The 23,472-nt window shown below is 47.5% G+C and overlaps 12 protein-coding genes across 12 annotated transcripts; 6 read left to right on the top strand and 6 right to left on the bottom strand.

The window, feature by feature from the left end:
- Positions 1 to 148: 148 nt before the first annotated feature.
- UA08_08113 (hypothetical protein) lies at positions 149 to 1,450 on the bottom strand (the record flags this gene model as incomplete). Its single annotated transcript, XM_020263319.1, has 1 exon — positions 149 to 1,450. The coding sequence occupies one exon, from the start codon at positions 1,448 to 1,450 to the stop codon at positions 149 to 151; it is 1,302 nt and encodes a 433-aa protein (XP_020116536.1).
- A 694-nt stretch (positions 1,451 to 2,144) lies between these two features.
- On the top strand, positions 2,145 to 3,298 carry UA08_08112 (hypothetical protein; the record flags this gene model as incomplete). The annotated part of the gene is made up of 4 exons (XM_020263318.1): positions 2,145 to 2,195; positions 2,319 to 2,499; positions 2,573 to 2,697; positions 2,777 to 3,298. The coding sequence occupies 4 exons, from the start codon at positions 2,145 to 2,147 to the stop codon at positions 3,296 to 3,298; spliced, it is 879 nt and encodes a 292-aa protein (XP_020116541.1).
- Positions 3,299 to 3,552: 254 nt separating this feature from the next.
- UA08_08111 (hypothetical protein) lies at positions 3,553 to 4,254 on the bottom strand (the record flags this gene model as incomplete). The annotated part of the gene is made up of 1 exon (XM_020263317.1): positions 3,553 to 4,254. One exon carries the CDS (start codon positions 4,252 to 4,254, stop codon positions 3,553 to 3,555), a length of 702 nt encoding a protein of 233 aa, XP_020116542.1.
- A 536-nt stretch (positions 4,255 to 4,790) lies between these two features.
- UA08_08110 (hypothetical protein) lies at positions 4,791 to 6,751 on the top strand (the record flags this gene model as incomplete). Its single annotated transcript, XM_020263316.1, has 2 exons — positions 4,791 to 4,882; positions 4,945 to 6,751. The coding sequence occupies 2 exons, from the start codon at positions 4,791 to 4,793 to the stop codon at positions 6,749 to 6,751; spliced, it is 1,899 nt and encodes a 632-aa protein (XP_020116539.1).
- Positions 6,752 to 7,049: 298 nt separating this feature from the next.
- On the bottom strand, positions 7,050 to 8,248 carry UA08_08109 (hypothetical protein; the record flags this gene model as incomplete). Its single annotated transcript, XM_020263315.1, has 5 exons — positions 7,050 to 7,091; positions 7,213 to 7,308; positions 7,376 to 7,413; positions 7,471 to 7,944; positions 8,023 to 8,248. The coding sequence occupies 5 exons, from the start codon at positions 8,246 to 8,248 to the stop codon at positions 7,050 to 7,052; spliced, it is 876 nt and encodes a 291-aa protein (XP_020116540.1).
- A 1,315-nt stretch (positions 8,249 to 9,563) lies between these two features.
- Positions 9,564 to 10,802, bottom strand: UA08_08108 (hypothetical protein; the record flags this gene model as incomplete). The annotated part of the gene is made up of 1 exon (XM_020263314.1): positions 9,564 to 10,802. The coding sequence occupies one exon, from the start codon at positions 10,800 to 10,802 to the stop codon at positions 9,564 to 9,566; it is 1,239 nt and encodes a 412-aa protein (XP_020116710.1).
- Positions 10,803 to 13,150: 2,348 nt separating this feature from the next.
- UA08_08107 (hypothetical protein) lies at positions 13,151 to 14,131 on the top strand (the record flags this gene model as incomplete). The annotated part of the gene is made up of 1 exon (XM_020263313.1): positions 13,151 to 14,131. One exon carries the CDS (start codon positions 13,151 to 13,153, stop codon positions 14,129 to 14,131), a length of 981 nt encoding a protein of 326 aa, XP_020116709.1.
- Positions 14,132 to 15,410: 1,279 nt separating this feature from the next.
- UA08_08106 (hypothetical protein) lies at positions 15,411 to 17,445 on the top strand (the record flags this gene model as incomplete). Its single annotated transcript, XM_020263312.1, has 7 exons — positions 15,411 to 15,482; positions 15,539 to 15,897; positions 15,958 to 16,206; positions 16,268 to 16,550; positions 16,630 to 16,982; positions 17,046 to 17,176; positions 17,231 to 17,445. The coding sequence occupies 7 exons, from the start codon at positions 15,411 to 15,413 to the stop codon at positions 17,443 to 17,445; spliced, it is 1,662 nt and encodes a 553-aa protein (XP_020116602.1).
- A 359-nt stretch (positions 17,446 to 17,804) lies between these two features.
- On the bottom strand, positions 17,805 to 19,379 carry UA08_08105 (Protoheme IX farnesyltransferase, mitochondrial; the record flags this gene model as incomplete). The annotated part of the gene is made up of 1 exon (XM_020263311.1): positions 17,805 to 19,379. The coding sequence occupies one exon, from the start codon at positions 19,377 to 19,379 to the stop codon at positions 17,805 to 17,807; it is 1,575 nt and encodes a 524-aa protein (XP_020116601.1).
- A 294-nt stretch (positions 19,380 to 19,673) lies between these two features.
- On the top strand, positions 19,674 to 20,643 carry UA08_08104 (hypothetical protein; the record flags this gene model as incomplete). The annotated part of the gene is made up of 2 exons (XM_020263309.1): positions 19,674 to 20,300; positions 20,368 to 20,643. The coding sequence occupies 2 exons, from the start codon at positions 19,674 to 19,676 to the stop codon at positions 20,641 to 20,643; spliced, it is 903 nt and encodes a 300-aa protein (XP_020116600.1).
- Positions 20,644 to 20,864: 221 nt separating this feature from the next.
- On the bottom strand, positions 20,865 to 21,682 carry UA08_08103 (Mediator of RNA polymerase II transcription subunit 8; the record flags this gene model as incomplete). Its single annotated transcript, XM_020263308.1, has 2 exons — positions 20,865 to 21,483; positions 21,558 to 21,682. The coding sequence occupies 2 exons, from the start codon at positions 21,680 to 21,682 to the stop codon at positions 20,865 to 20,867; spliced, it is 744 nt and encodes a 247-aa protein (XP_020116599.1).
- Positions 21,683 to 21,954: 272 nt separating this feature from the next.
- UA08_08102 (hypothetical protein) lies at positions 21,955 to 22,982 on the top strand (the record flags this gene model as incomplete). Its single annotated transcript, XM_020263307.1, has 2 exons — positions 21,955 to 22,184; positions 22,295 to 22,982. The coding sequence occupies 2 exons, from the start codon at positions 21,955 to 21,957 to the stop codon at positions 22,980 to 22,982; spliced, it is 918 nt and encodes a 305-aa protein (XP_020116598.1).
- Between the last annotated feature and the right edge of the window lie 490 nt (positions 22,983 to 23,472).

The following is a 23,472-nucleotide window of genomic DNA, read 5'->3' as shown; positions in this document are numbered from 1 at the left end:
GGAGAACGCATTTATGATCCTGCCTGGCACCTATGGCTAGTCGAATCATTGTTATTATCGGCTATGCACCGCAGTATAACATACATAGTATTAATTGCAACGTGATTTGAGATATTAACAACAGCATGACACCACACCAAACCATTCTCTACTTCGTCTGCGATGGGCTCTTCTCCGACAAACTAGGAGTCTTGGTGACTTTGTAAGAAGGCTCGCCCTTGTCATTGTGAAAACCTGCCTGTTCCATAACCTCGCTGAAAGTGGTATTACGATCTCGGTTGCTATGATCAATGCCTAGCATGTTGGGAGGAGAATAGACCTTGATACTCTCCGTGCTGGGCTCCCGTGGACCGAGTCTTCCAGTCTGCTGCGGCGGAGTGACTGGAATCTCACGTGCAGCCGGCATAGAAGGAACAGGTGGCGGTGATGCACTGTTCCATTGGGGACTGACAGCATTGGGATTGGTTCTGTTGTTGTTGTTGTTGTTGTTATTCGCCCCAATAAAGATACTCTTCACCCGTGTCCCGGTCCGGCGAATCCTCGATTTCGGACGTGAAACAGTGCCTGGCGTTGGGTACCGACCACTAAACCTCTGTCGTAGGAGGAAGTCGGTTCGGAATGAGCCATTATCCTCGTCTGGGATGGGGTCTGATATCCCGATGATGGCACCTCGCGAAGATCGATGACTCTTTTGGTTGGTGGTCTCTCCCTCGTGCTGCGCTGAACGTCGTCTGCACATCACAATGATTGCAGCCACCAGAGAACCCGCAATTGCACCGGGGAAGAAGCCAGCGACAACAGCTTTGGCAGGATATTCCTGGCAAGTAGCAGCTGTTTGAGTTTGTGTCGAGTTGACCGAAGCATCAGAAGTAGCTGCCGCTGTTGCTGTTGTAGGCAATGAATCACTGATAGATATAGTTGTCGGAGTGGTGGAGGCAATAGTCAGGGGGCCTGATGTTGACAAGACCGTAGTCGAGGCTGTTGTCAATGAACTGGAAGCAGAGGCAGAAGAATTTGCTAGTGACGAGGTTGATCTATCAAGGACACATGTGGTGTTCTTTGCACATGTATAGCCAAATGGACAACACCCACTACCGCAAGCTGGCGGGTCGTCAGACAGCAAGGTAGTTTTGACCGGAGCGGTTGGATAAGCGGTGGCATTCTGCAACTGCATATCGCAAGTAATGGGTACAATGAAGGAACAATCCGAGCCAGTTGGACAGCAAAGGACAGTGGTGTAGTTGTCCAAGCCAAGACATGTTGTGTCCGAAGAGCAGCAAAAGTCTAACGGATATGAGCTTCCACATGAAGTGTAATTAGTGGCACAGGAGGAGTCGTCTCGAAGAAAGAGATCATGGAGGACTGGATTGACGAATGAAGCTGCAGCCAGTGAGACCCAGGATGTTTGCAGGAATGCCACAGCGCACAGAGAGCCCAGGTACCTGACCATGGCTATAGATGTCGGAAGTTTGTATATCAGTTGAGCGTAGTAGTAGGAGCAGTAGCGAAAGATTGAAAAAAAAAAATGAATGGCCAGACAGATAAATGGAGAGAGAGTAGAGCGAGAGAAGTAAGATTTATGACCTGCACATTAAAGATATTAAGCCCTAGCAAGACAACCTCTTAACACAATGCTATGCAATAACAAAGAAAAGGAAGGAATAAGAATGCACAATAGAAGAACACAGAAACTGTGTAGAAGAAGAATCAGATTCACAGCCACGGCTGTCGTGTCCTATATGTGTCACGGTGCCAGCCTTCGCAAACTGAGGACATTTCGTGCTACGCGCCCAACTCCCATTAGCAGGTCTGAAGGAAGACAGAGTCCTGCGCTGGGATAGGCAGATGCTGGCCAGAAAGTGGGATTACTACAGGACGTCGTTTCTAAATATACAGACTATACAGTCCTGAAACGAGCCCAAGGAGTGGGACGTAGACTCTTCAGGGCGTTGTTTGGTGTTGAGCGCTCGCCGTATTTAGCAGCAGGCCGATTCCACGCTCTCATTGGCCACAGCCCTGGCGCTTCCACTAAGCCTGTTCGGGTCGCAGTGGCAGAATTTCTGCCGACTCCGAAACTGAGTCTAGAGAGAAGACAACATACCAGCCAGCTCTGTTGCGACTAGCTTCAGTCCTACAGTTTCACAATGTTGCAGCGACTATTACGGCCGCAGAGCGGTCTGGCAGCCATTTCCAAAGTGAGCAGAATCATTGACACAACAGTTGAGATTCAATTCAGTCTTCCCCCGGGAGCTGCGAATTCGACTGCCCCCGATCTCATGTGATGAATGTTTGGTCTGATTCAAATATCTGAACAATAGAAACCCTCGACCGGTCTCCCTCGCTTCCAGTATCGCAGCCTCCATCACGTTCCCCAATTGACGCACGAGCGGATTTTCAAAGAGCATGGCATTTCGGAATTCATGTCCCCCGAGGGATTCGATTTCGCCTGGACGCAGTATCAAAGTCTGATGGTGGAGAAGTTGAATTTGATGACACAAGGTGAGAGACAATATTTTGCGCACAAAAGCGGGCAGAAAAAGGTGTACGAGATACTCATCCCATGGCATCACAGATACGGCCGATGCGGATCTTGATACCCTCGCCCTCGTCAAAAAATACGCAAAACGGCGCGAAACCGCCCATCTCTTCAATTATGCCTCCATGGCTCATAATAATCATTTCTTCTTCCACCGTCTTGTGAGTTTCCTTTCCATATACTGCAGACTTTCACAAGGCACAGACATTGTCTTACTAACAATCGTCTCTGCCCGGGCAGTCCCCCGTCAAAGTCCCATTGCCCGAGAAATTGTCCTCCGATATGAGTGACAGTGCCTCTTCACCAGAGTCTCTAAAACAGGACTTTCTGGCGGCCGCCAGCGCCCAATTCGGACCTGGCTTTGTGTGGCTTGTGACCCAAAACCAAACCGGCTTGCTGAGGATTCTCTCCACCTATAACGCTGGAACTCCTTACCCTGAGGCCTTTGCCCGGCAGCAGGGAGTCGATATGAACACCGAGCCGGCCGCTCCCGCGTCGCAAAAATTTATTAGCTTCCTCGGTCTTCCCATGTCCGGGGAAGGCAATGCAGACCTCGCCCCGGGGGCGATCTCATTGACCCCACTACTTTGCGTTAACACCTGGGAACATGCTTGGATGATGGATTACGGCATCAACGGAAAAGATGAATATCTCGAGCGATGGTGGGATAGGGTAGACTGGAATGCCGTGGAAGATGCACACAAAGCTACGCGGGGATACGGCGTGAATGTGAACAAACGTCCTTTGTCGTACGCGATTTAAACGACTGGAGGGGTTTTTTTGTTCCTTATCTTGCTCCGTTTTTCATTTACATGTATTATATAGAACACCGCATATTGGGTACTGGGACAAAAATGTAATTTGTACTCTAGACATATAATTGACTCAATGTGTCTTCTCATGCAGCGTCTTCCCCGATATTACACACTGTATAACTGTATATATCAACAGAATATTATACATAGCATACATCCGTCTATGTATGCATGTTAAGTCAGCACCGAGCTTGGGCTATGCTACCGATTCAACGTCATCTGCTCCTTGATCCGGCGCTCAAACGCCTCAATCATAACCCCAGCAACCTGGGCCTCCACCGCCGACATCATTGCCGTATGCATGGGATTCTGAAAACGAAACCGAATCTCCAACCGCACTTCCGTCTCTTGCTGTTGCTGGCCTACGTGAGGAGAAGCAGCAGCAGTAGGCCGCGGAACAAGCTCCCATTTCGTGCTCAAATATCCGAATAACCCTTCATCGCCACCTGGAATGGGCTGGCCATCGTCGCCTACTCCGCCGCCACTTCGTGCTTCGACAATCCATTTCGATCTGTCGCAATTGACTCTGGATGTGAATGTTTCCGTGAAAGGGCCGTAGCCCACCGTCAGGAAGGCCTGGGATGGATACCCCGAAGCAGGATCACGCGCAGTCACAGTTGACGCGGCAAGGAACGGGAGGAATTCGGCGTAGGACTCGACGGATGCGATGATCTCGTATAAAGGCGAAGGCGGGAATGGTAGTATGCGGGATGCGCGGAGCGTGCGTATATTTTGTGGCGTGTTGTTATTATTATTGGGGAAGATATTTGGGATATTGATGAATGACCGTCGATGGCAGATTGGTAGTAATCGCACTTGTCGCGTTGCTGGATGTCTTGATGTATGAAGTGCTCGATTTCTCAACAGCATTGGCGCAGACTTCGAGGCATAACCTCGAGCCATTGAAAGCCGCGCAGGGCTGGCTAGCACATTATTTTCCTCGCGCCATATATTTAAGCTGCATCGTAATAAACGAGAACGCGACAGGTGTTCCATGATGCCGGCGGTGCTATCACTGCAGAAAACAGGCTCTCTCACATGTCATCATAAATAAAAATACAAGGTCGGACTCCGCGGAATCGGTCCGGTATTGGCCAAACCGCGTTCAGGAACCAATCGCATAGCTAATCAATGGCCATACCGTTGTGCACGCAGATCTGTGTAACTTATCGTATTTGCTTGGTATTGAACCGTTAAAATACACTAAGAGAGGCTAATTTAACCAGCCAATCACAGGCTGTACTTCACGAGCGACCCAACGGCGAGCTTGCGATCTATAAGAGGGTTCGCCACTTCAACGTAGCTATAGCCAGCTCTGAAGCAGTATGTGCTGCCATAAACCATGGGGCTTGTTCGATTGAAATCCCCAGCTGCTTTCTTATAGCTTTCGCACGCTGTCCAAGGCTGTCAACCTGCATCCACCACGGAGTAGACAGAAAATGGAAGAGTCTTCGGATCCCGGATCTCGCCAAAGCCGGAAAGTTCGACGACGAGGCACGAGACATGTCAAATCTGGTTGTAGGACGTGCAAGTGAGCAGCCCAGTCTGCATTGTCTAGGTATCTGGCATATCATATGGCTGACGCCGGCCTAGGATACGCAGGATAAAATGCGACGAGAAAAGACCTGCTTGCGAGCGATGCACCGCCACGGGTCGCACCTGCGATGGATACGGCATCTGGGGGACTTCTGCTACTGCTGGCAGTCGGATCTTTAACAATGGGTTCCGTCCGCTTGCTGAATCTAATGGTTCTCGCCTTCGCCCCGATAGAACTCGAGCTGCAATTGAGCCTATCTGCGACAATGCGTTTGTCGGAGAGGGTGCCAAGTTTCTCAAACATCTAAGCATAACAGTGGACGCGGACGAGTTGTTTTGTCTAGAGTTCTTTCAGGTTCGGTCTCTAGTCAAACTTCCCGGGCTTTTCGATTCCGAATTCTGGGACCAGGTTCTCCCACAGCTATCTTGCACACAAGGTGCCGTATTCCATGCTGTCATCGCACTAGCATCTACGCAGCGCAGTCAAGAATTTACCAGCTGTATGCGAGAATCTTCCGATAATCCGTTTATTGACTATGATTCCGAGACAGAAAAGTGGGATCGGTTTGCATTGAAACAATATAACAAAGCCATTAAGCATCTACGATCACACTTCCAAGATAATAGTCACCACTCTATTCAGATTGCTTTGACGACTTGCATCCTTTTCATATGCATTGAGTTCATGAGAGGGTCATATTCTATGGCGAACGTGCATATCGACCATGGAATCAATGTCTTGAGGACTTTGCAGTGGAGACTCAAGTCCAATGCATCGGCCAAGAGGTTCAGTAGAACGATCATTCGCGCATCAGAGCCCAAGACAGTGGATGACCATCTGATGGAAATACTAGCGCGAATGGATACGCAATGTATGTTATTCGGATATCCCTCGCGGTACTTGCACGCAACAGACACATATTCTCCTCCAAAGTACAAACTTCCAAATATGTTTGTCTCGCCGGAGGAATCACGACAATATTTGGAAGTTTTAATTGGCAAAACCCTTCGCTTGGTTGACAAGTCCAAGACTGACAGTCTGTACTTCCCTGCTAATGACATTAAGTGCAATCCTTTAGACACCAAGGAGGAGCTCCTGGGAGCTTTAGACTCGTGGATGAATATACACGAAAGAACCGAAAGCAGCCTTTTATCAAGCCTCAAAATTCGGCCGTTTCTAGGATTCACTGTACTTCGAATCTACTCGATTATGATCAAAATCATGCTCCTCACATGCCCCAGTCCCAACGAGGTTCGAAGCGAAATGGTATTCGATAAATATACAGGCCTTTTTAAAGATCTCATGAGAACATCCAGCGACATGGTCATGATGACAAGGTTTCCCGGAAATTATACACCGAGCACAGCGGGCTGTCGCATCGGTCCTTTGAACTTTACTGCAGATATGGGTGCCGTTGCACCATTGTACTATACAGCGCTTAAATGCCGTGTTCCCTACCTTCGAAGACATGCAATCCAGGTATTGAGAATTGCGCCTCACCGCGAAGCAGTGTGGGATGGGGCTGCTGTTGCGGGTGCTGCTGAGAAAGTTGTTAGATTGGAAGAAGGTGACTTTTATCGTTTGATTAACGATGAATCGACTCAATCATTCTCGTCGCTCCAGCAGGAACCGCTTCCCGAATCACACCGTTTCCAGGACGTCCAGATACTCATGGAGGATGGATTAAAACCCCGCGGAAGGATTATGTGTAGACGACGACGAAGGAAGTACATCACCTCGCTGGATGATTCGGAATGGGAAACCATTGAAGAATGGTTCAAGTGTGATGACCGAATTGCCACATATACCTGGGGTAATATTCAGGATCTGTATAGGGAATCAAAATTGGATTATGTATATTAACTTAAGACAGCGATGTTACCTACACTTGCATGAATGTATGATAGATGCCACGAATAAGATCTTGGCATAACGTACCTAAATAGTAGAGGTGGGAAAATACTCGAACAGGTAATTTCTATGAATATCAGGTGAGTCTGTAGCCCTAACCTGGGTTGCGCAATCATTCAATGACAACTTCTCGTCTATTTTTGATCTCATTCGCCATTTGCCCCATTTCTATGATGATACTTCCTGAGATATAATCTTTCCACCATACACTCATTCTAATCAGAGGTAGACCTCCCATCGACGACCTAACCTATATACCTGACCATCCAAGTTTGGAAGGCTGCTTAATGAACTAGAAATTCCATTTAAGCAAACACTATACAGGCCGACACTGGTTGAAAGACATAAATAACCGTGTAGAGCCAGTAAGAATAGCGATCAGCCGTCACAGATCGCCACAAAAATAGTCTTACCACGACTGCCAGACTCATGATAGCAAGAAGCACACTGAGAACGATAGTCGAGACGTCGTATCTGTACTCAAGGATTCGATGTCGCACGAGAAGGTACTTTATATCGTTAGCTGAAAATCAAACAAAAATCACCTTCCCCTCCGCCGTCTCAGAGAATTCTTACCTGAGAGGTGATTATTCCAGCCGAAATATAAATACGGGCTTGAAAAAATATCAGTCAAGAATGAAATTGAGGGATATAAAACAGAGAATACTCACAAAGAGTGTCACCCAACAAAATCGGCGTCGTCAGCCGTCCAACAGCCTTGTCCCCAGGTACATCTCTCAAGTCCTGCAACGGAATCGGCCACAGCATATACAAAGTAATATACTTAATCCATTCCCAACCCATTTCCGACTGTGAGCCACCAATTGCCCACGCTGCCGTCAACTGTGCAATGCACCCAGCACCCATACACCCATCTTTTGTGGGACCGAAATTCGCAAAGCCTAGGAAATTGTGCGCAATGGTTGTTGCAATCCATAGCATGGTCGGTTTCTCAACCCCGAGAGTATAGCTGTATGCTAGATAGATACTGGTTAAAGCTACCCAGCGGATTTTAGCGGCTTGCAGTGTTGTTGCGCCGCTGGCGATGGGACGATCTGGTTTGTTGACTTTGTCTTCGGCGACGCCGTCGATTTGGTTGGCGACCACAAATGTGTATAGATATAAGAAGCCATATAGGAAGGCGTCTATTGTTTTTCTCTCCATCCGTTGTTAGTAACTAGTTATATGAGAATGTGATAGGTTGCTTTGCAAGGCCCACGTACATGGAATCACGCGATAGATCTCCTCCGTTGAGGCCTTTCGATAGAGTAAAGATGCCAATGCAAACCCAGGAACAGGAAGAAGTCCCGTGCCCAAATCTCGACGCACAAATCCATAGCAGAGTTGCAGTTCGTGCCATAGAACGTTGCCCAGAGCGGAAGGCAGGTGGAATTTAGATAAAGGGAATTGGTCACCATCAGCCGGTGCGGCAGTTTTCTGCTTCAACATTGCTAGGATAGATTGACCTTATGTCCTTTTGGGTTGTCTTTTAATCTGCTTCACTAACTAGGTACTTTGAGTTAGACTCGGGGTGGTAATGTCGCGTGTGGCATAGAAAGACGTCGAATTCGGGCAGTACTACAAAACATATCACCATTTCCCCTCACTATGCAGGGCAAGTAAGGTCTTTTAATACTAATTCCCACTCGACTCTCCATACAACACGCGAGGCTTAGTTAGTCGGAAAAAAAAGCACGTGTGCTTATCATGCTAGCCAAGAGGCCTCCAAATGTTTTGATTAGCAAGAACGAATCGCTACAAAGCCGAGTCCACATCATGCCTACAACGTGTAGACTCGTGGGAAGGATAAAGTTTTTCGTTAGCAAAGTAACCAACATTTATGGCTGGAAGCTGAATGATGCGCTGCACTGCTGCCACTGCATGTTAAGAAGTATACGAAGAATGGCCCCATTTTTGGATCCACTCCCTTATGTAGATAGTGGATCTGGGCGGGTTAGACCGTTGCATTTTTCTGAGTTTATGACTCTATTCGGAGTAGTTAACTATACTACTAGTAAGGTTGGGAATTAGCAACTTTTCAAACCTAATACTACTGTCGACTCTGGAGTCTTCATCTTCACCACTGAACCAAGGAGAAACTGAAAGAGAACGCCTGGAAAAGAGCGTGGCAAAATACGTAAAATATCAAAAACGGCCGTCATGCTTGTTGAGTCCTACTACCCTTCAACGCCATGGTGCAGCCAAGAAGCCCTAAAAGCATTCCTTATACTGTACGGAATATCCGTACGTTAGGTTTATTACCGACAGTCTCGGTGCTTCCTAAAGCTTATATCCGTCAGATTCTTAAGCACCAACCGACCAATTGATCTGTGAATTGACATTTCCGGCTCCTATCTAGGTAAAACTTTGTCCTTATCTGTGTTTGCCTATCAAAATTTATCTGTGGCTGGACGTTGACGTATTGGTAGGGGTTTCTCGTATACTGCGAGTCATGATGCATGCCTAATCTTTTTAGACTCCATTTTTGACATGTAATTTCTCTCTTTAACGACTTGGATATCTCGATTATAGATATATTTTTGCCGAGCCGATTGAACTGTCTACATAAATTATACTCGACGATTCCGAATAGAGAATAGAATTGCAACACGGTGTTATGCGAGTCAACTTGAATTTTTTTTTGGCGTAAATATAATTTTATTCTAATCTATATAAACTTGATAGACCAACTAACAGGGAAAATTGGTCTATAGGACAAACGGCGTGAGACTCGAACAGGGATATATTATAATGTGGAAACGCACTATAACGTGGTATTCTCAAGCTGATCTGCAATTGTTTCCGGCGTCGATGTTGGCTTCTGGCTCTCACCGGAATCATGAATAATTCGTTTCTTAAATCGAGCCTGCAGCCAGCAGCGGTACATTTTGAGACGCCGCTGACGATTGACTAGAAGTCTCTGGTCTTTTCCTAGATTCAATATCTCAAAAGCACCTTCAATCGAATCTTTGGTCTCGTCCTTTGTTTGCCCGTCCTGGTCAACAGTTGGCTGTGTTTCTATTTCTTTGGTTTCGCCTTCCTCTTCGTGATGATCTTTGCTATCGTTATTGTTGACGTTCATTTGCAAACCCGTCTCGGGTGTCCAACCACTCCAGATTTGCCTCAACTCTTCAGGATCGAAGAAATAGACTCTCGTTCCGTCACCTCGCACGTAAAAGTTTTCTGCGATGTAACGCTCCTTTTTAAAGCGCACCTGGGCAAGGTCACCACGGCCGTAATCACGGAATAGGACCTCACCTCCCGGCTTGAGGACTCGATATATGTTGCGCAAGGCCGCATCCCACTGATCCGGTGCAAGCGCAGACATGATGAAAATGAGAATGACGACGTCAACCGAGTTTTCTTCCATTTCCGGTGGCAAGGAAGAAGAACCGTCCTCTCCCTCTGTCTCTGCTTGAGTGACATCCCAGACCTCTGCGCGCATATATTTTTCATTGTAGTGCTCACTTTCTCGCATCACTTTGACGGCATTTTTAGAGTAGTCACAAGCGTAAACCATTAATTCTTCATTTTCGTTGTTGTTAACGAGCGGAAATGCTGTATTGCCCGCTCCGGCACCTACCTCCAGCACTACCTTGCGACCAGCATCCCTTTTGGTCACTTCGGCTAGAACTGGGAACTCCTGCCGCAGCCACTTTCTATCCTTGAAAAAGTTCTGATTATGGTTCTTGTAGAACCGATCCCAAAATTTTGCGGGCGTTGAATTATACAACTTTTTGTGCCAGTCGGAAGCGGGGTTCTCGCGCTGCTTGGCATATTGCAGCTCAGCATAGGCCCGGTAGTCCTCGTCTGTTTCGACGTGGTCCCAGGCGTTATACTCGAAGACATTGTCTCCTTCTTCAAGGAAGCGCTGTCCGAATGCGAAAGGATCGGTTCGTTTGGCGTTTCGATCGGGGTCGTGGGAGCGCCAGCTGGGCACGGTGGGGGGCTCGACGAGCTGCGAGATTGTTATATAGTCGCCATCGGCGGGAAGGGCAGGCATTCTGTGTGGCTGGAAAGGTCAATTCATGACCTTTTGGGCTAACAATGCAATTGGAAAGGGCAAGCTCTTGTGCTAGGCAGCGAGTGTACTTCTTTTTTTGCCCTTTTTGAAGTTGTCGCAAAAAAAGCGAAAATAAAACGGCGCTAGACTGAAAAAAGGCCTCAAAGAGCCCCACGCCAGCCGTATCGATAAGGCCGGCGGGGGAGCCAATCGCGGGCGGGATGAATGCTGGTGCCTGAGAACTGCGGCTGCCCGCTCAGCCTCGCTCAACCGTTGTCGCTACGTATTCATCAATCGTTCTCATCACCATCGCCATCGCCACCTACTTTTCGTCCTCTTCCTCTTTCTCCATTCGTTCAATACTTATCATTCGCTTTGCGGCAATCAACATATAACTCGCCTCCCCTCTTTCTTGCTCCAGGAACCGACCCAAGCCGGGAAGGCGCAGGACGATGAAGTGATCCTTCTACAGTACTTTCGCATGTACCTGTTTCTTCTATGATTACAATCTAGATAGATTGCATTACATTGCAACACTGGGATTTCTGCCAGATCGCATGTTACATTGCATCGACCGTTGCGCCATTTCATTCATTAAATCGAACAAAAGTCCATTATTACCTGCCCAAAACTCGATATATAAAACATGCCGCAACTCTGCGGTTGTTTCCACTCTACCGCGCCGGAACCTTCGACAAGCCAGGTCTCTGTTTATCCTGAAGCCGGTTTTATGCACCGGGTAGACAGCCAAAGCCAACCGCCTCGGTACGACTCTGTCGACAGCGGCTATACTCCAGTCGTCCCTTTGCCGCGCTATACACCTCATCCAATGGGCACTCATGAGAAAAGCATTAGGAGCAATTTCCATGAACAGCAGCGGCGTCAACAGCAGTCTGATGAGAAGAACCTACAATATTTTGAAGAACCAGATGTCCCTATTCAAGCCCATAGCACAGGCGGCAGCAGCAGCGTAACAGTAACTGCAACCATGGATGACGCATCATCCGCATATTCATTCCCGAGCAGCTTCGGACATACATCCACAGACACAAGAGACACCCCTCCACCACCTTATTCGTCTTGTGGATCATTATACTCGAGATCTAGAGCATCTTCAATGAGAAGTAGCCATCATCGTCGAAGCGACAGTCTATCCAATAATTTCCCTTTGTCGAATAATCATCAACAAACAGGATCATCATCAGATTCTTCACCGGCAACAATGATTGCGCCACCCCCTACGGCACATCTCAGTAATTCTTCCTTATCAACCTTTGCGCTGTCGATGGCACATGCTGCTTATAATACGCGCCAGCCAGTCTCGCGCCCTCCTCTGAATCGGCGTAGATCTTCGTGGGAGAGCCGTTGATCTATGCGTGAGCTTCCTAGGTTATGTAAATGTACATATGCACAACGTCCTTTTCCTTTATTTCTTTTTCTTTCCAAACTGGTGTTCAAGGGGCGCGTTCCACTACTATGGGATCTAACGAGAAGGGGTTTAATCACTTATATTGTCAATACATATGCAGGCCATTGGTAGGCAAATATAATACAAACACTACAATATATATCTTGAATAGCCATTGAAGAAACAATAATGATAGCTTGGTGGTTTGTGTTTGAACTTTCCATGTGGGTCTCGATCCTTAACAGGCCATCAAGTCGTTCTCTAGGCATTATAAACAGGTAGCATATCCAGACATGTTATTGGCCTACATCGTTAAGGCAGGTTATGGGATTAGGAAACTTGGATGGCATTTCAAATTTTATGTAGGAAAAAAACAAAAACCAACGAGGCTGCGTGATAAAAAGAGACAATTCCCATTGATCCTCGACGGATCTTACGCGAGAAACACGCAAATAATATGTTCGCTGCGATGAGGTAACCACATCAGACAATGGAACAGCCCATCAATACTTAGGTACTTTTAGCAATTGTGGTAAGTGACTACCACTGTAGTCATGATGCTAGCACATTCGGCGGCCTGGGCAGACATAGGGAAGACAGACCGAGGAAGATAAGCGAAATAAAAATGATTTCCGCAGGACTTCTGGACTTTCTACATAAAACTTCTGCTGCAGTTGAAGCAAATTCCCGTACATTTGTGAACAGGGTTGCAATGTGTAAAAGAACCTTTGAAACACTTCAGATGAAAACGGGGCATCATAACCAGGGATATTCCAAACCTCTTTGTCCCATAACAACGTCACTAAAGGAGATTTCCTCGTCATGAGTCACTGAGATTTGTCTATAAATATGATTTCTGCAGCGCAATTGCTACCCTTGGTGTTTTACACATACGCGCTCTCATGTTTCTCAATCATCAGCAAAAATCAAATCGAACACCATGCCACAAACACCAAATACAGGCCGCGAGGCCTGCGATGCCGAGCTACATGATTTCTTCGACAAAATGTCGGTACCATTCGAATTGGTCACCGATGATCAAATAAAAGCTGCCAGAAAGGGAATATCAGATACTGCGGCCTCTGTTCAGCACAAGTACGAGGTATATGGCAAGTTGGATCACAAACTTATTAAATTGAAGGATACGAATAAAGAGCCCTTCGAACTGTCCGTATTCACTCCCAAAGACAAACCTGCGCCCGCTGGTGGTCGTCCTTGCCTGTACTTTATACATGGCGGTGGGTTCGTTACCAATAACCAGTATTCTGGAATTGATTCGATCTTTCCATGCATCGCTGATCTAAATGCGGTCTGTGTCTCCATAAACTACAACCTTGCACCAGAGTCTATTGCCCCTAATCAAATGGAACAATGCTACCAGGGACTGGTGGAGTTTTGGAACAGATACAAAGATGCTGGCAAAATCAACTTCGACAGATTGGCTGTCATTGGACGGTCTGCTGGTGCAGCCTTGCTGGTTGGACTGAATCTCAAGATTCGTGAGCGAACAAAGATCAATATAAAGTGCAATATAATGTCTTTTCCCATGTTGGACGACGTATGTGCTACGGAATCACACAAGCTATTTAAGAAATCACCGTTCCTACCGAGCAAAACTGTCAAAGCTTGCTGGAAATATTGTTTAAAAATACCCAGGAAGAGTACAAAATACACCGTTCCGGCGAAAGCAACGACAGAAGATTTGAAAAATTTCCCAGAGACTTTGGTGGAAATAGCAGAAGCGGACGTCCTACGTGATGAAGGCAGCGAGTTTGCCGCAAAGCTTAAATCTGCTGGAGTTCGTGTGGCTTGCAACAAATTCGCAGGCTTTCATTGTTTTGATGGAGGCGCCGGAGGTACAAAGATTGGTCAAAATGTCAAGCAGATGCGTCTGGAATTCTTGAAGAAACAGATGGCATGAATAACTCTCTTTCTATTTGCTGAGACCAAGGCTGGTAATGCCTTTGGTTTTTTACTTTACTTCTTTTCGATTTCATTATGCCCTTCGGGCTTTTGGGTTTTTTCTTTCTAGCTCATTCTTGGGTCTATTGTCACTTCCCCTTTGTTTTATATCCTTCCGATTTAGTGGTTTCTTATGTTTTCCTTTGTTTATTTTCTTGCCTCCAATATATCTGTAGTTCTTTCAGGTCTTTGGCAGCTATTGTTAGAAGCACATACGACCTGCTCACTAGATTGACAACTTGTTAAACGCTTAGTGCACCATATATGAAACGAGATCTATCTGGTAACCCTCATACCGGCCTAAAAAACGAATAATACTCTACACGTTAGCCTACATCAGTCCAGAAAAGATACTGTGTGCAGAGAGTATAGCAGCGGAGAAAAAAGCAAGCACAACTCATCGTATTGTTAATACCTGGGGTATCTTGGTTGGGGTTAGATGCTTATGCCACCGCTTCCTAGGCCACATTGAGGAATACGGTAAACCTGTGGCTAGTTAGACTTGATTCAATAACATTCAGTGACGAAGCAAATTGCAATAGATAGGGTTGACTAAGTCCGGAATAAGAAGTTGACGTCAGTGGCACAGTCCCCCCGCATTCCATCCCGCGCCCCCACTTTTCCCCGGATATTAGGGTTGGGGCTTGTGACTTATGCAATTATCTTCTTCATATATCTAGCGGATATACATCTTCTTTTGACCGTAATTCATGATGTCAAAGTCAAACACTCATAAATATATCACCTGCTCTTTCCATGGTTCAATTGCTATCATGCTATCATGCTAATACATCAATAATGCCGAATCTCAGTCCATGCCCAGTCACTGTCGGCATGGTATCCGAGCATCTTACCCAATAAGCCACCACAATCGAGACTAGCGTAGGTACGAAGCACTAATTGCTCGGCATTGCTAGCCAGCCATAGAAAAATGCGGATCCCTCCACACGATGCTACCCTACAGCCCCCACGGGGATTTGTGATAACAGTATCCAAGAACTGGCTAGTATCAAGTCTTTGTTTCAGAAATGAGCAATTCAATCCATGATGTCATGGATTGGTTCGTAGTCTACCTCCGTGGGTGGAGGGGATTCATTCATGTATCTACGTTTATGAGTATCCAGTTATAAAGTACCTTGTCTTCAACCTTGTCAGAAAGACTCTGGTTTCTTAATAAACCTGACTCCTCCCGGTCTTATCGTTGCATTTTGATTCGATTGTCTTTTTTTTTTCCCAATATGAGAGGCCCCTTAGAAAAGAAAAAGCCCTATTTTGGGCTGACAGGAGGATGGCTTACATTCTGGGTTACAGTATGTATTACTGCACTTCCCTAGATAAACGCAATGACCTCTTAACAATCACACAGGTCGCCTGTGCAACGGACATGTCGTTATTCGGTTATGACCAGGGCGTCTTCAGTAAGCCAATATCAATCTACCGCGAGAATGAAATCCAATTGACAATCTTTGATACAGGCGGCGTGGTGATCTCCCAGGACTACCTTGAGGTTCATGGTCTGGTGGGAAAAACAACAATTAGCTCAACTGTGACGGCTATTTACGATGTTGGCTGTTTTTTTGGAGCCATTATTGCCTTTACTATTGGAGAGGCATTAGGGCGCAAGAAGTCTATCATGATTGGTACTACTGTCATGGCCGTGGGCACTATACTGCAGGCAAGCTCGTTCAGCTTGCCACAGATGTTTGTTGGACGAATCGTGTCGGGGTAAGTAACTGACCGATTCGAGAAAGAATCGTAAATTGTATATCTGACTTTGCCGCACAGACTCGGCAACGGAATCAATACAGCCACGGCACCAATTTGGCAAACAGAGACATCCCAATTGAAGTGGCGTGGAAAACTCGTTACTTTCGAAATGATGATGAACATTGCAGGCTACTGCCTCGTCAACTGGATCAACTACGGGTTTTCGTTCGTTGGTGGACCGGTAGCATGGCGATTCCCTCTTGCCTTCCAGTTTGTGTTTCTCTTCGTTCTCTGGTTTACTACCCCCTGGCTTCCAGAGTCCCCTAGGTAAGTTGAGATCCCATCATAAGCTCCTTATGGAGTTGATAGTTGAACAGTTGGAATGTAGGTGGCTTATCGCTCATGGAAGAGAGGAAGAAGCGATTGAGGTGCTGAGTTGCTTGGAGGCGAAGCCCAAAAATGATCCATTCGTCGTCTCGCAGTGCCGAGAAATCAGTTTCAGCGTCCGGTATGAGCGCGAAAATGGCGTGCGATGGAGAGATATTTTCAAGAAGAGAGAAAATGATACCAAACCCCTTCGACGATTGGTTCTTGGTGCTGGGAGTCAGTTCATGCAGCAGTTCGGTGGCATCAACATCATGTCCTATTATTTTCCTACCGTGTTGACCAATGTGAGCAAAAGCTTTCCTCGGTGGAAGTTTTTGAAGACAAGAAGCAATAGCTAACAAAACCTTCCTTTTCTTTTTCCAGTCCGTCGGCCTTTCCGACGAGCTAGCACGTCTCTTGACGGCATGTAACGGTGTATCATACTTGATGTTTTCCGGAATTGCGGTGTTGTTGATTGAGCGAGTCGGTCGACGCGGCTTGATGATAGCCTCCACGTTCAGCCAATTTGCATGCTTTTTGGTAATTACCATCTTGCTTCGCTACTCTGAGGCAAGTGACCAAGGAAAAGAATATGCATCGGCATCAGTAGCGTTCTTCTTCCTTTATTTTGGCTCGTTTGGCATTGGAATGCTTGGAATTCCATGGCTATATCCGACCGAGATCAACTCCCTGCCGATGCGGACGAAAGGAGCTGCTGTTGCAACGGCTACGGACTGGTTCGTTATATCGCTCCCTCTCCGCGAGAAAAAATCTTTCTGACTGTAAACAATGAAATGCAGGATCACAAACTTTGCCGTTGTTGAAGTTACCCCAATTGGAATTGATAACCTGGGCTGGAAATTCTGGGTCGTATGGACTGTAACCAATGCTGTCTTCCTGCCCATTCTGTACCTTTTCTACCCTGAGACCGGTATGTTCTCCTGCACCCGAGAAAGATTCATGTTATACTAACCTTCACGTATAGCCAACCGAAGTCTTGAAGATATGGACGCATACTACAGATCCAATCCTTCATTGATTGTCGTTAATGATTCTGATGCTATTTCTCGGAAGCGGCCAGCAAAGTATGTTGTGCATGAAGCGGAGGTCGTGGAGAAGACGGCTGCAGGCAAGAATTATGCGTCTGATGGGACAGTGGATCACATTGAGAGAACTAGTCAGGAAGAGACGGACTTCTAAAATTTGGCTAGCACAAGGCTCATACAAGAATCATGCCATTCGGAGGAACCGCAGTCGACGAAAGTGGACAATGCAAGTGTAACTTTCTCGTCAAAAGACTAGACCTAGAATAAATGCAAATGACATTCAAGCTGCAGTCCCGCACATTAGAAAGAGGACGAATCGTCAACCTTGCTTAGCAAGTGCCTGCATCTAAAGTGGAACGAGGTATCTAGCGCAGGAAAAACCAAGACTTGTGGAACGACCGTGCTCTTTAATTTATAGCTGGAATGGATATTGATGGGTAATAATACATGCAGTCTCAAATAACAGAAAATATGCAAAAAAAGCTACTTAACAATGAATGGGTACAGATATTCCTATGCTCTTGTTCGAGCCGGAAGCGATACAATATTCCCCGTCTTGGTGGGAATAGTATTATCATCTCCGTCGCGTCCTTCATCATCATCGTACAGATCATCTTCCTCCAGTTCTTCTGACTCGCCTGTGATTCTTCGCCATAGCCCATCCCACACCCCTTTTTTAGTGGCAAGTCCACCAATCAGAAAGATGGGAAGTTGCCATACACTCGCCCAAAACAGACCACGAGCAGTTCCCTTGGCACCTTGATGTCTCCAGAATTGATAGGCCTCTTTCAGCATCCATCCATTGGCTAAGGAACTACTGACTAAGAACCAGTTGTTCACGTATCCGCTCCACCAAAATCCGAATGCAATGGGGAACATGAGCACCGAATACCGAAGCGCAACACGCGCGTTTCGAGCTGGGTTCACCCAACACATCATTTGATGGCCAGCCGCTTTGTATTCTGCCCGTATGAGATGAGAGAGTGAATTGAAATGTGGGAATTGCCACGCAAACAGCATTGAAGCCAGGAGCCATCCACCTATACTCTCCTCGCTTAAAAGCATGTCTTTCCATGTATCATGGCCCGTTGTTGCGGTTTGCCCAGCGGCAGCAACCCAGCCCATCATAGGCGGGATCGCACCCACAATAGCGCCAATCCATGTATTGATGACATGTACCCTCTTCATAGGTGTATATACGAAACCGTACAAAATTATATTCGCCGCAGATAAGGCGGAAACGGTGGGGTTCGTTCCAACGTAGAGAAGTCCAACACCAACGAGGCCAGCCGTAATGGCGAAAGCCAAAGCGCCACGGCGAGACACAAGCCCGCGCACAAGGGGCCTGTTCCGAGTTCGTGACATCAGGGCATCATACTTAGGCTCGAAAAACATGTTGAAAGCATTGGCACTGGCGCATGATATAAAAGTGCCAGCCGTCAAATAGAGGAATGTAAGCGTGGAGGTAGAGAGTGTCGGAAGCTGGGCGACTGATGGATCAAGGGCAAGGAGAGTCGTTATCGGGTATAGCCCATAAGCAGAGGTTGTGGAAAGGAGGATCAAAACGGATAATCGAGGTTTCGCGAGTGCGAGATACGCAGCAATTTTTCTGCGCGGAGAAGCAGCAGGAAGTGAGGATGAAATTGCAGAGAGTTGAGCGGAAGCATCCAGAGGTAACTGTTCCTCGGTGGCATTGTTTTTAGCCGCCTCCTGCTCCTCCTCCTTCAATCTCTTCCGCCGCCTGTGAGGTAGCTCCTGTATGTGATCTGTAGCAATTGCATCGCGGCTTGTTTCTGTGGGTATGGCTGAACTACTCGTGTTGAGGCGCGCCGTATGACCTCGATGTGATAAGACACCCTTCTTGAATGCCCGTTTTGATGGATCGTAGGAGGCAAAATATTCTTTCTGCAAGAGTTTAGAAGAACCGACTGCTCCGCTAAAGGTATTCGATTGCTGAGAATTTGTGGTCCCGAAACGTCGTTGTGCTGCAGCGCGGCCGACTACATTGGCCCTGAACAGGCAATGTGAGCATAACGAAGCCGCGTCTCGGGCCACGGGTGGCCGTATCAATGCAGGTCGTAGTAGCATGACCGAGTAATGCTATCAGAAATCTGCATGGCTGGAGCTAGCATTGGAGTGCCATCATCGTGGTACTGGCGATTGGCGATTGGCGATTGGAGTCGACTTCATTTTCTGTGAGTCTTTCTTTTCTCGGGAAGTGAAGTCCGCAAAGGAGCGGAACAGAAGCTGCAGCCACGGTTGGCCAATCACGAGCCGGACTGGGGCCCCACACCGGAATGACAGTATTCTTGAACGAAGAAATTAATTCATCGCGAGATTTGTTATACTCTCATCACGCCTCTACCGTTTCTTGAACCCAAAATGGACCAACTCCAAGCCCTCGTCGTCGAACCGCTCAAGCCGGTTCTGAAACCCATCAGTGATGCGTTGCCTGAGCCGGTGCACGATACGATCATTTCCCTCATCGGCGCGACCTGCCACAGCGCCCTTCTGCTCGACTTGGATGTGAGCAAGGATCCGCAATGCACCTCGCTCGCCATCTCCAAGGCCCTTGGCCTCGCCATCGTAGGAACTAGCGCTATCGTGAAGGTCCCTCAAATCCTCAAGCTTGTGAACTCGCGCTCCTCAGCTGGCGTGTCCTTCATATCATATGCCATGGAGACAGCCAGCCTGCTGATCACACTGTCCTACAACGTTCGCCAGCGATTCCCCTTCAGCACTTATGGCGAAAGTGCTTTCATCGCGGTGCAGGATGTTGTCATTGGGGTTCTCGTTCTATCTTTCGCTGGCAAACCTGCTGGTGCTGCGGCCTTTGTCGCCGTGGTCGCTGCTAGCATCTACGCGCTTCTGTTCGACCAGAATCTGGTCGATGGCAATACTATCTCTCTCCTGCAGGCGGGTGCAGGTGCCCTGGGAGTTGCAAGCAAACTTCCTCAGATTATTGCTATCTACAACGAGGGCAGTACCGGCCAGCTGAGTGCATTTGCGGTACGTACTAGTAACAACATAGCAAACGACTTTTGGCGAAACGGGTGACTAATGTTCTATTTGGCAGGTCTTTAACTATCTCCTTGGCACTCTATCTCGCATATTCACCACGCTGCAAGAAGTGGATGACAAGCTCATCTTGTACAGCATTCTTGCCGCCTTCGTCCTCAACGCCGTCCTTGCAATCCAGATGGTATACTACTGGAACAGCCCAGCAAAGAAGACAGCTGCTCCATCACAAAAGAGTAAAAAGGCAGCGGAAAAGGCCCCTGTGGCTGCTAAAAGCTCTGGCGTGTCGCCGAAACCAGCGGGGAAGACACCTTCCACTCGCCGACGAGGCTGACCGTGCCAATATTCTAGTTTTGATTTAGCTTGTTTTCCAGCATAGAATGGCAAATTTTGATTTTTCTATCAATGACTCCAGTCAGTGAGCTTGATGACAAAATAGTAGAATATCTCGTACCTAAAAGTCGCTTGTTTAATCCAACAATGCTGAGCTGGGTATCACGAGTAGATATGGTTGTATGAAGAGAATTTCGCAAATTCGATGATTGGATTCCATGATCAAGGCCCAGATTTCGGCTTCATCCCCGTCATCATATAGCGGAAAATGTCGGCGAGGGGCAGAGCAGGCGAAGCTGAAGCGCTCGGAACATGATCCCTTGCCCTCGCCAGATCAAACTCAACGCCACCAACGCCAGGCTTCGTATGCACGCCAACGATATCCATCTTCTCTCCATCCTCTTCCTCCTCTTCTTCCTCGTCGGATTCTTCATCTTCGTCATCGTCCGGCAGCTGCCGTGTTAGACCCGTCACCACATTCTGGATTCCCAATTCCTTTTCTTCTAGTGTATAGTTCCCTCCCCAGTTCCGCCTTCGAGCTTCTTGGTTTGCTTCAATAGGCGCCCATGCCCATAACTCCGCCAAGTCTGCTTCGCCGAGCCCATTGCTTGCGTCCAGCGATTCGGTGCCTGCAATCCGGCCTCTTGTAACCCAGTCTTCAACTCGGGGGTCTAGTTTCGTGCGCAGCAATTGCTCTAGGACGCCTTGTTGGGTAGTGCCAGGGAAGGACGGCGCCGGATACGCGACTAGCGAGGATAGAAGTTCTTGGTGTTCCGACAACTGGGTGCAGATGTTGATGAGATTGTTCGAAATAATGGTGGCTTGCGACTGTAAGGAGGACCTGTTTGAACAACAACCCGGGAAATTAGCTTTTGATTTCAAGTCTCGCGTGCCTGTCGCGGGTCTAGTTCGTACCATGAAGGCAGAGGGTCACTGTGCTGCAGGCTGCCAGTGAGCGAGCCGAGAGAGTGAGTCAGTTGCAGCAGACGCTGCCTAGTCTGCTCCAGGACCTTGACCTGGTTCTCGTTTATGGTAGCCATGGATGTGAAGCTATTCGCATGTGGATGTGCTAGTGAGATGACGGACGAAGCGCTGTCAGTTGGCAGGACGTTTGCGACCAATCAAGCAAGCACGCCGTCAACGACCCGCTCCCCGCTCGATCGGGCTAGATCGAGAATCGCTGAGAACTTTCGCCTTTTTCTGTTTTTGTCATTTTTGCTTCTTTTCCTTCCCTTATGATGTGTGGTTTGTGCTACTGTAACATATCGGCAGGGTGTTGACTTGGTCTGGGGTTACTTTTATTGTCATCACGATGAAGCCGGTGCGCGAGTTTTATATTCCTTCCGTGCACGATGAGACCCGCCTGAGCTGCCGCATATACCAGCCTGAGGGACTGGACTACCAGCAGCAGCCTGTGATCAAGGCTGCTGTCGTTGCTCATCCATATGCCACACTTGGGGGAAGCAACGACGACCCTGTTGTTCTGTCAATCACCGCGGAGCTTGTGCGCAATGGGTACACGGTGCTTACATTGAATTTCCGGTAGGTTCCTTGTTCCTGTCTGTCGCATTGCGCCATAGAGAAATCAACCACGGAGAGCATCTTTATTCTCTGATCGCAACTATGTGACTAATACTCGTTTTTCTATATAGGGGTGCGAGCTATTCCGGGGGCACAACGACGTGGACGGCCAAAGCGGAGATGGGCGATTATGTTTCTGCTTACGGATTTATGTTGAAATATTCACAACTCCTTGGGCCACCTAAGCCGGTTGAACTAGTCCTGGCCGGATATTCATATGGATCTATGATCGCCTCTTATCAACCCAGCGTCGAGGATGTAAGGGCCGTATTCTTCAAACCGAAAACAAACTCGTCTGCAGCCAAAATCATCGCGAAAGCCAAACAAGTGGCTTCGGGAGAAGAGGTAAATGAAGATGAAGAATTCTACGACTTTCGAAGAGTAGTAGAAATAAATGATACAGAAAGTGATTTACCGGCAGCAAAGATTTCTTTCTTATTGATCTCGCCTATCCTCTCTCTCGCCTCGGGATTCGTGACATTATGGGCAAACTTGTCAAAGCTGTGGATTGGGAACAAACAGATCGTCACCCCAGCCCCTGAACAGCGACTCCCAGGGAAAAAGACCCTCGTCGTGTACGGTACGGACGACATGTTCACATCCGCTAAAAAGCTTCAGGCCTGGACCCAGAAGCTGAAGGATGCGCCGGAAAGTCAGGTGGATGCTGTAGAGGTTCACATGGCCGGGCATTTCTGGATGGAACAAAGTTTCCATCAAAAGCTTAGGCAAGCCATTGGCAATTGGCTGGGTCCGGCGTGATAAATTGGAGCGACCTGCGGCTATATGTATCCTGTATAATATAATATAAACATTGGCATGTGAGACGAAATTAATAATGAGTTGGGATGTGTGGTAAAGCCTGAACAGTCTGCATATACATAGTGGTGACAAGTTCACTGCAAGCGGTTTTACACTGAATAAAGAAAATGTTCTAGGATTGTTAGGCGTGGACTCTCTTCGAAGGAAGTTTCATACACTCCGCAGCGTGGTCCACGAAGCAGCCGATGTCAGAGCAAACATCAGGATACCCTTCAAGGCCCAGAGGCAGTGTTGTATGAACAGACATGCCGTTTTCATCAGGTACCACCCTGACATACCTTGCAAGCAACACGCCTCCGTCAACGTCCCATTGTCCTCCAGTCCAAAACCAACGATCTTTCGGGGAGATAAATCCATTGCTATCTCGCGCCCGCTCCTCTAGTAACACTCCACCCAGCTTACCGTGCAACATAAGTCTGGAATCCCAGGC

Source organism: Talaromyces atroroseus (genome assembly GCF_001907595.1).
Source record: "Talaromyces atroroseus strain IBT 11181 chromosome Unknown scaffold_13, whole genome shotgun sequence".
Classification (NCBI taxonomy): Eukaryota; Fungi; Ascomycota; class Eurotiomycetes; order Eurotiales; family Trichocomaceae; genus Talaromyces; species Talaromyces atroroseus.
Note: the sequence above shows the minus strand (reverse complement) of the source record. Positions and strands in the feature narration are given on the sequence as shown.